General features: G+C 39.4%; 1 protein-coding gene across 2 annotated transcripts in view; it reads left to right on the forward strand.

The window, feature by feature from the left end:
- The window catches only part of LOC118393137 (solute carrier family 15 member 4-like), a 46,935-nt gene that overhangs the window by 11,032 nt on the left and 21,093 nt on the right, over window positions 1-14,810 (forward strand). For both annotated transcript variants that reach the window (XM_035785488.2, XM_035785487.2), the window contains exons 6-7: window positions 8,088-8,268; window positions 13,404-13,562. In XM_035785488.2, coding sequence (XP_035641381.1) covers window positions 8,088-8,268; window positions 13,404-13,562 — 340 coding nt within the window. The remainder of the gene's footprint in view (window positions 1-8,087; window positions 8,269-13,403; window positions 13,563-14,810) is intronic.

Raw genomic sequence — 14,810 nt, forward strand, 5'->3', positions numbered from 1 at the left:
TACTTAAGATTAGTTTTTGCATCTGATGCTGTCTTGTAAAAAAGATTATGGCATGCCATACTCTTCTCGGCCAGACGGTATCAGATCCATTGGCATCATATAGTAAGACAGAGGGGCGCCGTTTCGGTTGTTCAGATGCTTTCTCCGGTAAGATATTTTCAGCCATGCAAATTGAAGGGAAGTTGGCGGGTGCACAGTGTACTTTTTTTATTGTCAAATAATTCCTGCAGTCATGCGGACGTAACCTACTTTTTGAAAATACGTCATATCCAATAGTCTTAAGCAAATAAAAATTTGCCAAAATGTATATATTTTCTCCTGAAATAAAATCATTCAAAATACTCCATCAGAGCGCTCATAGAGCCACAGAGGATCATGATCTTATTTTCTTTTTTTATCACAAGTGCATACAGTGATTTGTCCTTTAAAAGTTGCAGTGTACTACAGCACAGCTTGCGTGGTGCGGCAGAATTCTATGGCAAGTTATTTAAGTGTCAACCACTGTTACCATTAATGCTATTTTGACCACCAGAGTGCATCTTTGAGAATCAGTTGATAGCCTTCAATAATGGCTGTACTAGAGATTTTACAACCTTTTTTTGTAAGAACATGGTGTATGGGACTGATTTTAAGAAATGTTGCTTAATGTTTCTATTCCAAGAAAAGCTAAAAACCCTCTTGAGTTTCCGTTAGGATGGAACGGAAAATATGGGGCTGTGCAACAGTAGGCTACAGTACTGGGCTATTTAGCTAAAGAATCCTGTGTCGTGCGGGCACGTGGGAGACCGGGGTTCAATTCCCCGATGCGGAGGAAGGAGTAGACTGTCCTTGTAAATAAGACTTTGTTCTTAACTGACTTGCCTAGTTAAATAAAGGTTACACTAAGAGCATAACATTTCTACACCCTAATTGTATAATTGCAGTACCAATACCCAAGACCTACACCACTTAACAGCACATTACTCAACACTAGTGAGACTCATGTCACCTACGGTAGGCCTACAGTATATGGAAAAATGTGACGTGACTCTCCACCAATAATTGCATAGAGGATTCTAAATTGAAAACCAAACGCCGCCTCATGAGTCTCCCGGTGGCGGCCGGCATAGGTATCGAACCTGCATCTGTAGCAACGCATTTTGCACTGTGATGCAGCTGCGCCACTCGGGAAGCCCCATCCATAAATTATCAAAATACAGAGAGGTGTTGGTAAAGGTATATTGTCCTGCTATGGGCTATTCTAATACTGTACATGGTGTCCAGGTCAGGATAACCAAAACATTTCTTTAATAGAAAGAATGTTGGTACTTATTTATTTGGATCCAAAGCCATGAATGAGTGAGTCACTCAGCTTTATGTAGGTGCTGGGCTAAATGACTGTGCCATCAATTTGATAATATAGAATGATATTTTGGAGGTTAATTATTCTTATTTTTTTAAACAATTAAAGTGAGCGATTTGTAATCTGAATAATGCCCCAAATAATACTTGTAAAGGCCAAAAATGTATTAGGCCAAAAATGTATTTGTTTTTGGAGGGAGAGAAACACTTGCCAACTGGGAGTCCCATAGGGCAGTGCACGAGGGCAGCTTGCCATAAAAAACCCAGACTATGGTTTGCAACTGCACATGGGGACAAAGATCGTACTTTTTGGAGAAATGTCCTCTGGTCTGATGAAATAGAAATAAAACTGTTTCGCCACAATGATCATTATGTAATGATCATCATTATGTTTGGAGGAAAAAGGGGGAGACTTGCAAGCCGAAGAACACCATCTCAACAGTGAAGCACGGGGGTGGCAGCATCATGTTGTGGGGGAGCTTTGCTGCACTTCACAAAATAGATGGCAACATGAGGTAGGAAAATTATGTGGATATATTGAAGCAATATCTCAAGACATCAGTCAGGAAGTTAAAGCTTGGTCGCAAATGGCTCTTCTCAATGGACAATGACCCCAAGTATACTTCCAAAGTTGTGGCAAAATGGCTTAAGGACAACAAAGTCAAGGTATTGGAGTGGCCATAACAAAGCCCTGACCTCAATCCTATAGAAAGTTTGTGGGCAGAACAGGAAAAAGCATGTGCGAGCAAGGATGCCTACAAACCTGACTCCGGTACGCCAGCTCTGTCAGGAGGAATGGGCCAAAATTCACCCAACTTATTGTGGGAAGTTTGTGCAATGTTACTCAACATTTAACCCAAGTTTAAAAATGTAAAGGCAATGCTACCAAATACTAATTGGGTATGTAAACTTCTCACCCACTGGGAATTTGAAGAAAGAAATGAAAGCTGAAATCAATCACTCTATCTACTATTAGTCTGACATTTCACATTCTTAAAATAAAGTGGTCATCCTAACTGACCAAAGACAGGGAATTTTTACTTGTATTAAATGTCAGGAATTGTGAAACAGAGTTTAAATGTATTTGGCTAAGGTGTATGTAAACTTCTGACTTTAACTGTGTGATAGGCCTATTTGGCTTATATGATTATGATGGTCATACTGCTTCTTGACAGTGTCATAAAGTGTGTTTTCTTAGTCCAAGGGTGTGTTCGTAAATTCGATTTGGAGTGCCAGAGTGTGCTCTGGGCGTTAGTAAATTCAGAGTGTTGTGAGATTGTCTGTTCGTAAATTGGAGCGTTCAGAGCGCACTGGACGCTCTGGCCGAGCAGTAGGGTTGATCCAAGCTTTCTGACCTCACAACTGCAGTCAAACACCCAAGCTAACTGACTAATCTGTTTTTCAAACTAGACCTTAATGTACTTGTTCTCTTGCTCAGTTGTGCATTGGGGCCTCCCACTCTTTCTATTCTGGTTCGAGACAGTTTGCGCTGTTCTGTGAAGGGAGTAGTACACAGCGTTGGACGATATCTTTAGTTTCTTGGCAATTTCTTGCGTGGAATAGCCATCAGTTCTCAGATCAAGAATGGACTGACGAGTTTCAGAAAGTTAATTGTTTCTGGACATTTTGAGCTTGTAATCGAACCCACAAATGCTAATGCTCCAGATACTCAACTAGTCTAAAGAAGGCCAGTTATATTGTTGCTTTTATCAGCAATACAGTTTTCAGCTGTGCTAACATAATTGCAAAAGGGTTTTCTAATGATCAGTTAACCTTTTTTTTAAAATGATCAACCTGGATTAGCTAACACAACATGCCATTGGAACACAGGAGTGATAGTTGCAGATAATGGGCCTCTGTAAGCCTACAATAGTCATTTACAACATTAACAATGTCTACACTTTTTATGATCAATTTGTTATTTTAATGGACAAAAAATGTACTTTTCATTAAAATCGAATAAAAACATTTCTAAGTGACTTTTGAACGGTAGTGTATACCTAGTTGATATTGGCTGCTAACATGAATGACTTTCAGCTCCAAATGCAGGTGTAAAATGCAGTTTATTTCTGTAGCCTATTTTGCGTCACCGTTTATGGCTGTAATGACAGGCTACATTTGTGCATACATTTGCGTGCGTGGGAGTCGCACGTTTTCTACCATTCCTTTTTGGGGGTTGCGGTCAAAGTTTGGAAACCACTGGGATACATGATAGTGGCATGGATTTGGATTATAGTAATGGTAGGTAGGCTACAGTATTATTATTATTTTATTTTTTTGTTGCTATCTTCTATTTCGACTGGAATTGTATTGGTCATTGTTAAGTGCAGTAGTTATTCCAGTTCATAATAGTTTTGCAAAATACTCATCGGCTTGGGCTGCTTTCCCTTGTTCTTGTAATAATTGCTCAATAAGACTTGTGGGTGCCCTTAATTGTGTATTTTTTGTGTTGTTGAGCACCTGCCACCCAAAATGTCTGTGCGTGGCACTGATTTATTACAATATCAAAACTTAAACTTTCAAACAAAAGGAAACTTCTTGGTAGGGACACTAAACAATTGACTAAATGTGGGTTTCGACCCTTATGTAGGTGTGATAACCAGCCATAAAATATCAATCTCACAACAGGCATAAATGTGTCTTGAGTGTTGTGACTATTATGGCAGGTTGACAGCTGTTATGACTGTGCCATAATGTGTTGTGACACTGGGTGTCAAGTAAAGTGTTATCAAATAATGCATTAATTTGTCGTTTACCATTCTCATTCTCAGGGTGGAAACGTTTGCGTAGTTCACAACCAGCTACACTTGCGAGAAACAAATTTGGTTTATTTCATAACCATAATTTATGAGTTTAGTCCATTTTTTTCTTTGTCTTTTGTTTGAAGTGCTCCATGTGAGACATGAGCACGTCTGGTTTCTCTGTCCTGTTAATGTTGAGGGAGTGTGCATGCCTGTGCACGCATATGTAGGAAAGTGCCTATTTGGGGATGTGATTTCTTATTGTTTTCACTCACCACTTCCAGCACTAATAAACTGAGCTGCACCTCGCACAGTATGTCAATGAAGTCTTTAAAAAATTAAATAAAGTACATCCATTGTGAATAATACATTTCTCAATCTTCACCGTATTTCAAAAATACTCTTCCCCCTCGATAATCACCAAGCCTGTGATTACTAATCACCAAGTTGTGAAATGTACACTGGTGTGGGAAAGTCTTAGGGGGCCAGGAATTGGCTAATTGATACAATGTTGTATGTTTGCACCTCTTCCAGATGTACCCAGCTGATTTGATACAATGTTGCACTTCATTAGTGATAGACCTAGTTCAAGTCATGACTGATAGAAAGGGAGGCAGACAGGCGAAGTAGAGAGATGGATGTGATTTTTAAAGAACCTACATTTTCATCAGGACATTCTCTGCTGTTTTTATTTGTAGGCTTTATGTATTTTTTTTACACAGTTTACATTGGAAGTTATAGGCCTACTGCTGCATTGGCCTCTAGGCCAGGGTTCCCCAACTGGTTCCCCAACCAATTTGGGGTGGTTTTATTTGGCCCCCAAGTTTTCTGAGCCATTAAAAAAATATAATACTTTTTTTGGGGGGTGGTTTCTTCTTGCAGTCTACAAATGATTTGCAATTATCTTCCGGCACCCCAAACATACGCTCTAGAAAAAAGTGCCACGTGGCTGAATCTAGATGATGATCCTTACTCTAGACTATCTCCTCAATTCCATGCATGCACTCATTTATTTAGCTGCCAATGGTTCACTCTGCTTCAGTGTCCATATGGCATATAGACACGTTAGTTGAATTTTAACTTTTAGATTTCTATAATTTTAATTCAGATTTTTATGATAAACCAAGACACAGTGATTTTGAGAAATATGCATGTGAATATCATAACTGGCACGCAGATCGGTAAGATAAATTGTAAGCTTTTACCCCTTTTCCAGTTGGTAATAGTAGTCTTGTCCCATCGCTGTAACTCCTGTACCAGCTGGGGAGAGGAGTTACAGCGACGGGACAAGACTACTATTACTAATTGGAAAAGGGGTAAAAGCTTGGCCTAGAACCCTGGCCTAGAGGCCAATTTATCTTACCGATCTGCGTGCCAGTTATGATTTTCACATGCACGTTTCTCAAAATCAGGAGATAAGAGTGATCATAAAAGATCATCAACTAGATTCAGCCACGTGCCACTTTTTCTAGAGCGTATGTACCGACTCGGGAGAGGCAAAGGTCGAGAGCCATCCTCTGAAGCACAACCCTGCCAAGTAGCACTGCTTTTTGACACACTGCTCGCTTAACCTGGAAGGCAACCGCACCAATGTTTTGTAGGAAACACCGTCAGCTTGCAAGCGCTCAGCCCGCCACAAGGAGTGGCTAGATTGCGATGGGAAAAGGATGGGCCAGCCAAATCCTCCCCAATGCTGGGCCAATTGTGTGCCGCCTCATGGGTCTCCTGGTCATGGCTGGCTGTGACACAGCCTGGGATTGAACCCAAGTCTGTAGTGACACCTCAAACACTGCGATGCCTTAGACCACTGAGCCACTCGGGAGACCAGGAAACTTGAAACTCGCATGCCCCCTATGAAGTGATTTGTTTAACAATGATATGACAACATCATGACTGGTTGTTTAAAAGGTAATACATTTTTACAGTTAAATTACATGTCGTTACTATAAAACCCATTTAAAATGTCCCTTTAAAAAGAATGTGCCCCAGCTGATTGCTATCTGTATGTGTGCCAGCATTTGTGCTATGATGATGGTGACTGTTGCTTTGAACAAATGCTAGATACTCTTACATTTTGGCCATTACTTTTACTTGAAGGTTAAATATTACAGGTGTCTGTCCTGATTCAGAATGGGAAGGATTATTTTCCCTGTAGAGATAAGCCAGTAGGTCGGTGATAATGAATCAGAGGCAACAGTTGGAAGCAGTCAAGGTTCCTAAAGCCCAGAGGATTAAATCAAAAGTTTGACCTAATCACATGAGCAATCTGTTTTTTTTATTGCATCTCTTGTGCTTCTGTCAGACATAATGTTCCTGGGTGATGCTCTTGACTAGACTAGGCCAGTCCATCTGTTGTAGTGTGTGCCCCCGTTTCTCCCAGGGAGTAGCCTATTTGAGGTGTTTGGCTAATCCACAATAATATATGCATACTGTATGACTTCAAAGGAGAGACGAGCAGCTGTTAAAGAGTGTTTTGGGTTTGTTGCTACTTGCTACTTTTAGATTCCGTTGTCTCTCTGGCGTTTGGTAAGGGAAGTGTAGAGTAAAATGTGAACTGAAACACTTGCTCTTTAACCACACATTCTAGCATGCTAAAACATCCATCTTTAAGTCCTAAAAGAGCAAAAGCATTCCACTTATTCAGATTTCCATTTGTATTTCAATACTATCTTTCAAAACTGCTTTCAGGTGAAATGAACATTTCTCAGATAGTGATATTTATGAAAAGGTCATAACATTTTCAAGTGTCATTTAAACTGGAAATGTAATTACTTATTTTCATTCTCAGCATGCAATATCTGTTTCCAAAAAAAGGAACCGCTTTCACCCTACTCTAAGCAGTCCTTTAAAATGAAAAGGGAAGTGAGATATCTTTACCTTAGTAATGTTGTGCTCCTTAGATTCTGAGGACACATTTGAGCTGTATCTTAGAGTTGTGGTTTTATTTTTCCAGCAAACTCCTATCAAAGGTCAGGAAAAAACAAAAATATGAATGTGTCTTCCAAAGTGCAGAGACTTCTTGAATAAAAAGCCACATTTTCCAGACTTTTGTCCACCTGTGTTTTTAAGGTGTCTTCTGTGCATACTCAGTCCAAGGGAAGAGTAGCTGTTCTCGTCTGGGCTATTTTTCTGCTTAACATTTACCCATGTTAATGTGCTTCCTTACCCCTGTTAAAGTGTGCCAACTGGGGCACCTCTGCCTCTCAAACTAGATTCACCTGGGTGCAAATGATTATCCAAAACATGAAAGTATGCTATGACGCACTCCTACTGCAAAGGCACAATGTTTAAATTACCAGCAGTTAGTCTAAGAAATGTAAATTCAGTAGGGCAATAAATCAGATGTTTAGAACTAAAGATGTTTTGGGAGTTCAGGAGGCACTTAACATTTGAAATTCAAAATAAATCAGGCCTATGCAGTTTGCTGTAGCATTGTTTCTTATTCTAGCAGAAATAACTGAATTGTAGGCTACGTTTTGAGATATTTAAAAATGTTTTTCCATATTTATTTAATTTATCTAATATTTTCATGTGAATAATTACGAAGAGTATTCTGTCAATGGACTTCTAGATCTATAGCTATATTATAATTAATATTGTGCGCTCCTTCTATGGTCATTTGCTAATGCTAATTGCTACTGCAGTTATCTATTTCCCATTACACCTTAACACACTTGCTGCTGGGACATGTTAACAAACCTACAGTACATAGCTTTGAGAAATTCTGAATGATCCTGGTCAATGATTCATTGTTCTTTGGATTGGTAGGATTCATCTTTGTATTTATAATTTAGTGAAATGTAAAGGATACTTTCATAAAGTTTTAGTTCAGTTTTAGTGTTGTCCACTCGAGGGCGCCAATACAGTGTCGAGGCCATCAGCACATCCCCTCTCACCCCTGAAGCACTGGACTGTAGTGCACTGGCACTCTGTCTATTGTTTTTCATGCTTTTCACTTCTTGTACATATTCTCTTGTTTTTTTCCCCCCTCTGAATTCCCGGCAGATGACGTTCCGCTTCCCTGCCGCCTGGCTGACGATGTTCGACGCACTGCTTATTCTCATGCTGATCCCTCTTAAGGACAAAGTGGTGGACCCCATCCTCAAACGCAGAGGCCTGCTGCCCTCCTCCCTCAAGAGGATCGCAGTGGGGATGTTCTTCGTTATGTGTTCAGCTGTGGCGGCTGGTGAGTGGAGTACACTGAGTGCAACAGCTAACCCTTACTTATTCCGTGGCATGTCTAGAGAGACTTTAATTGTAGTTCATGCTAGTAAATCTTCCATTTAAACCACCCAACATCCTCTTCAAGCCACAGTTTCATCATTTCATACTGTTCACTATGATATGTCCCACATTTAAAGTGTCACATGTTAGGGGAAAAACCCAACTCCTTGATCTCACATCTCTCAATGATCTGTGTTGCGGTTCCTTATTTTGTGGGGGACATTACTGGTAGATGTCAGGACCAATGATGTGTATCAACCCTAGATGACTGACAGGGTGTGCTGTTTGAAGCCACTGCGCAGCCATTTTGTGCTCTCTTCCATTGTAAAAACATATATTGGAAGCTATAGAAATGCATTTATTAATGTCTATTCATTTTTGACAAGTATATTCTATTAGATACCTTAATGCATGTTTAAAAAATTATACGGTGAACAGCGCAACTATAAGCTCAATGTTAAATTCAAATCTCCTTAATATCATATTTGAGCCAATATATTTACTGAACATGAATAAAAAACATAAAAAAATAACAAAAGCATATATTTCTACTAATGTTACTTTCCCTACTACAACAAAGAAATATGTAAATGCATGTAATTTTGTTCTTAACATTTTATTGAAATACTGCAGAATTCCATTAATTGCTATGGGAGGACTGCTCCTTCTGGGAAATGCCAATATGGCACTGTCGTTGGCCATTACATAGCATCAGCAATCCAGGGTTTATACACACATCATTGGTCAGGATTCATGAGGCAAACAGGACGAGCTAGCCTATAGTGAAGTTGTCATAATACCAGGCACTGTGGCAGGTAGATAAAATAAATCGACAAGGCACTGATTTTTTTTTTACCAGGCGAAGAACATTTATGCTGCTAAAATTACACCATCAAAAAACGGATGAGCGTGTTTTGTAATTTTTCTAAAACAATACATGTATTACTAGTAAAAAGTAACTAATGTGGTATATTGATTGATTACATTTGTGACCTGAGTCTTTTAACCATAGTGTCACAGAAAAAACAAAAATGTTCACCTGCCCCTTTAAAGGCGGGAGGTTACATGGTAGTGTGACGCTGTTTGTGTCTGTGAGATTGAGTCTGACTAATAGAAGTGTTGTCTTCTCTTCCCAAGCTGTTGAAATTCAAACATAGAAAAACAACCTAGCTTGTGAGCAAAACAATGTAAATAGTCAAACACAAGGACAGTCTGACTTCAGTAGGCATTAGTTTCAAGTAAATTAGACCAACTTTTATGCATGTGTTCAGCGCTTCTAAAAATGAATATTTTACTCCATTCTTCACATGTGCACAGCCCCCAGCCAGGTAGTGTTGCAGCGTTAGGCAGAAAAGGCTATGTAGGATTCGTAGGTCTTTGACTTGATTTTAAAAAAACAAAACAAAAAACATTTTTAGTTATTTATTTACCAGCTTTGAAACAAAACTGAGGAAATACTTTGAAAACAGCTACTGCAACATTTATTTGACTATAAATGTGATCATACATAACAATTTTTATTCACAAATGCGAGTACTATGGAGCCCTGACCACCCGCTAATGTGGATGGTGAAATAGACATTTTAACCACCAATTCCAAAATCATCTCGCAGGTGTTAATTTTAGACCCTGCCTACCCTGAAAAACGATTGTAACCATTTCCCTGTTTGACCACTAGGTTTTATGGGTATTATGACTCATACTGTGGTACTCTGTTGCTTGGCTTTATTTTATCAGTATGTGGATCATGTTTCAACATAGTTTAACGAGGTAAAGGGCAGGCAGCCAGGGATCATTTCGCAAAAATCCTAAACATTCATAGACCTGACAACTGGGGGGTGTTTATTAAGTCTTGCAATGCGTTTGGTTCTTAAAATGGTAAACAGTTTCCAAACAGAGCAAACGAAACAGGGAAGGGACCTACTTATTAATAGAAACTTGTTTTTGTTTGGAGTAAACGGCTTCTGTTGCATAACGGACTGTGGATTATCTTTTGAAATAAAGTCTAATCAAATTCATTTGAATTGACAGTTTGACATTTCAATTTGGAATAAAATCAATTTTTTTAAATGTATTATTCTGTGAAGATTGAATAGCATATATTCAGGCAAAAACATTTTGAGTGAGACGAGCCTAAAGTCAGCGAAAATAGCTTTTCTCAAATCAGTGGCACGCTTGAGAACCAAATGCACATTTAATTTTATTTTTCGCTCCAGCATAATGAGCACTTCAAATGTGTTGGTGTCCACTATGACATTTGGGATATTGAATCCTGTCTTCACAGCTGAATGCTGTTAACAACCATTTGTAGAGGATAATTAATATCTAGTGTGGCGTAAAATATTTCATTTACAGTAGCATTAAACAACACCCCCACAAACGCAGTCCTGGTAGTCAATGCTTTGTTCTTGTAGTTATTACATTTATATTCTGCTGTATGTCTGTGTCATAGTGGATAGAGGGATAGTGATCCAGAGGCTTTAGCGAGCTGGTACCCTGTGTGGGGATGTCATCAGAGCCTAATGAAAGCCCCAGAGAAACAGCCCCTCCCTCGCCAGTGACGGAGCGGCTTGGCTGGATCCCACTCACTACTGCAGCATCGTCATTAATAAACCACAGCCAACCACAGGCACTCTGCAGGAGCATCTACTTACCAACTTTGTGTCTGCACGTGCACACAAGGTATTGTAGGTAGGCAGGAAAGATATTTATTTTAGCCTGTCTGATGAGACAGAACTTCAACAGCACCAGTAGACAAAGTGTTTGTTTTGTTTGCCATTGTAAAGTTAGATTAACCACTTTTAATTAGGCTATTCTTTGGACACAGTGCTGTCTAGATGCTCACTATGTCATTTATTATTGACTATATACAGCGAGCTCAAAGTATTGGGACATTGACAAATGATTTGTTGTTCTGGCTCTGTACTCCAGCACTTTGGATTTGAATGATACGATGACTGAGATTAAAGTGCAGTGTGTCAGCTTTAATTTAACAGTATTTTCATCCATATTGGGTGAACTGTTTAGAAATTACAGCACTTTCTTTTCATAGTCTCCCCATTTTTATGGGGCCAAAAGTATTGGGACGAATAGAATATAATAAGTAGTCAAAAGTTGAGTATTATGTCCCTTATTCATAGCACACAATGATTACATCAAGCTTGTGACTTTATGGGCTTGTTTGTTTTGGTTGTGTTTGATTATTTTGTGCCCAATAGAATTTTGCTGTAATTTCTAAACGGTTCACCTGATGCAGATGTGAATACCCTCAAATTAAAGCTGACAGTGTGCACTTTAACCTCATGATATTGTATCATTTCAAATCCAAAGTGCTCGAGTACGGAGCTAAAACAACAAAACATTTTTCAATGTCCCACTACTTTTGGAGCTGTATTTATTTCAGATGTTGGAAGGCTTTTTTTCAGCCATTTATTTACCATAAGAACATTTTAAAAGGAAATTGCATCACTTGAAAAAGCTTGAATATTTCAGAAACAATTTTGTTTATGGCAGCGCAGCATCATCTACTGTGGCCATTGGTCACACAGAGGACATGGAAGTGGTGAATGCTGCACAGCTCCTTCACTATACCCTGCATGTTCCCACCTCTTCATACTGCATCACTGTGGTTAGACAGTACTGTATGAAATACTCTCTTTAATGTATAAGGCAGCAAATCACAGAGACATTATAGTATATTCATTACTTTTGGAAACACTGTCCTATACTTTTCATTGTCTGTAACATGCTATGTTCCCCTTCGGAGAGGGCTTTTAATTCTATTGAAGGTTGGTACTCTGTTACTCCTGCTAACCATTATATTAAAGAAGCCTTCGCCCTCTGCTTCCTTTAACTCATCTCCTAGTGTATAGATGGGGAACACTGTAGGATAACTGACCTCATGATGTAACTATATAGGGAACACACACCATAGGACACAGACAGATGTGCAGCTGTGTATCAGTCATAGTGGTATGTTGCCCCGGGCACAGCTAGCATCAACACTGCCTTGCACACCTGCCATCCTCCGTTCACAGGGTTGGCATCTATCGCTATGCCGACCTGCTCTTGTTGAGTTGTGAACCACAACGCTGGCCCTCACCACATGGTGTGGGAAACATGCCAAAGAAGCTTTGACATTGAATTTAAGGCCAATGACATTGCATTTTTTATCACTTTCAACAATCTGTTTAGCTAGTATTGAATATGTTCTATATTAGATGTCCAAAAGTAGTAGTTAGTTAGTTTTATTTATTTTTACGCCCAGGAATAGGGCTCAAATGCCTTATATGATGTTAAAAAAGCAGTATATTTGTGCGTGTAAGAAGTTGCTCTGGGCAGGGCAGCAACCGCCTTGCCTTGGATGGACAAGCAGTATTATAGCCTAGATGGATTATAAGGCCCCATCCCCTCTCAAATACAGCATTAATTGTGGGGCGACGATAGGAGTATGTCTCTGGGAGTTATCTAGAAATAGCTGCTGCTTCCATGATAATTGTTATCAAATAAAGCTTTTAGGAATCAGCAGCTGCAGATGACAACTGCTAGGGGTGTTATTGTTAAGTTGATGGCTCTCTCTTCCATTACAAACTTCTGTAATCACTGAGTGTGAGCGTGCAAATGTGATCTTAATGAAGTACTGGCTTTGATTTGACACTTAAGCCCTAATGGACTGTCAGATCCCCCTAACTCCTGCAACAGAATATGTTTGGCTGTCTGTGTCTCTTAATATAGAACGCTTAGGACTTTTAACAAGTATTCTGTTTTTCTGATGGTTGTATTTCTGCCCTGTTTACGGTGTGAATGCATCTGCCATTTTTATTACTTGTTGGGGCTTGAGAAAGTGGTGCATCTCGGCAAAGAAAGTTTTTAAAAGATGAATCGGTCCAAGTTAATATCAGCAAAGGTGGATAGCCATTGATTTCTTTCGTAGTGTTTTCTTTTCCCTCATTAGTTATGTAAAAGTACCTAAATATTTTAATAATCCATAATAGAGAGTTCTGAAAGACGGGAACACGTTTTTGTTTCCATCTGTGTCTTGTATATATGCAGTGACATAATTCAAGCATCTCGAACTAAATACGTTTACCCCTACAGGTATACTGGAGACAAAACGACTTGAGATCATCAAGTCTAATGGCACATTCGACCAGGTCTTTGGCGACGTCATCTACTACGCAGCAGATCTGCCCATATGGTGGCAGGTACCTCAGTATGTGCTCATTGGAATCAGCGAAATCTTTGCCAGCATCGCAGGTGAGTAGAAAGCTGTTCGGTTGCCCAGTGGATATATACCATTATAAAGAGATGCAGAGATCTGATAATGACGATGATAATTGTCTAACAGATTTGGTTAACAATTCTAACTTGGTCTTGCAGTCAATACTAGATGGTAGATGGTTAGCGTTCCTATCTTGATTACAGCACTACCATTATCCGGTAGGCAATAATGGCAGGTTTTGTTAAAGGGCAAGTTGAAGTGCAGTAGTCAATGTAAAAGTAAAGTAGTCTTAGCGTGCGTTGTGATGAATAGTCTTCCTCTCCTCCAGCCTTTGAACAACCTGACATTGATGTTTCCTCTGTTCATTCTTAAGACTCCAATCAATGGTTATTTTCTAAAACACAAAAACCCTTCCTCTGCATCCTTACATTTGTGTAGCAGCCGTTGTCTGAGCTATTGTTGAAATTGCTAGGTAAGGAGGGAGGGATCAATCAGTGGGGATTGATTTTTCCCAGGACCTAAAATTAACACCCGCCAAATGCGGGTAGATTTTGGCATTGGCGGGTAAGATGACTTTCAACAGCCATGTTGGCAGGTGGTCAGGGCTCCACAGTGCGAGCATGTCTCTCGCGTTTGTGAATACAAATAGTCAACTAGGATTACATTTTACAGTATACTGTAGCAAAATAAATGAGCAGTAGCTGTTTTCAAAGTTTTTCTGCTGTTTTTGTTTCGTAGATGATAAATAAATTGCACTAAGTCAAATAACTGCGAATCTGATAGCCTATCCCACCTCGCGCTGCTACACTGCCTGTCTGGCCTCAGTTTTTCTATGTTTGAGTTCCAACTGGTAGCATAGCTGCGGGAAGTAGGGTGCTAAGGGTGCTGCAGCCCCCCTGAGAAATCTGAATGACATTTTTCTTTTCATATATATATATATATTTTTTTTATTCACAAAGGTAGTGCACTGGGCCTTTACTAGTATTAGCGGACCAATATAGACATCTCTAGCACCAGCAAAAACATTATTTTCCAGCATCTCTGCTGTATAATCATGTACAGTATCTTGCAGGGTTCAATAGTTGTTGCCATGTCTACTCCTCTGTGAAATGTCATTCAAATGAAATCCACAAATAACAAAACCCTGTCCTCAAACATTTACATGAAAAGGTGCAAAGGTATGAGCAAAGACACAAATATTTTTTATCTAATGACATGGAAAACAACCCCTTTTTGTGCAGAATTAATTCATCATCCTTACAAACCCCTTAATGTAAATGTAC

This window comes from Oncorhynchus keta, chromosome 14 (assembly GCF_023373465.1).
Source record: "Oncorhynchus keta strain PuntledgeMale-10-30-2019 chromosome 14, Oket_V2, whole genome shotgun sequence".
Lineage (NCBI taxonomy): Eukaryota > Metazoa > Chordata > Actinopteri > Salmoniformes > Salmonidae > Oncorhynchus > Oncorhynchus keta.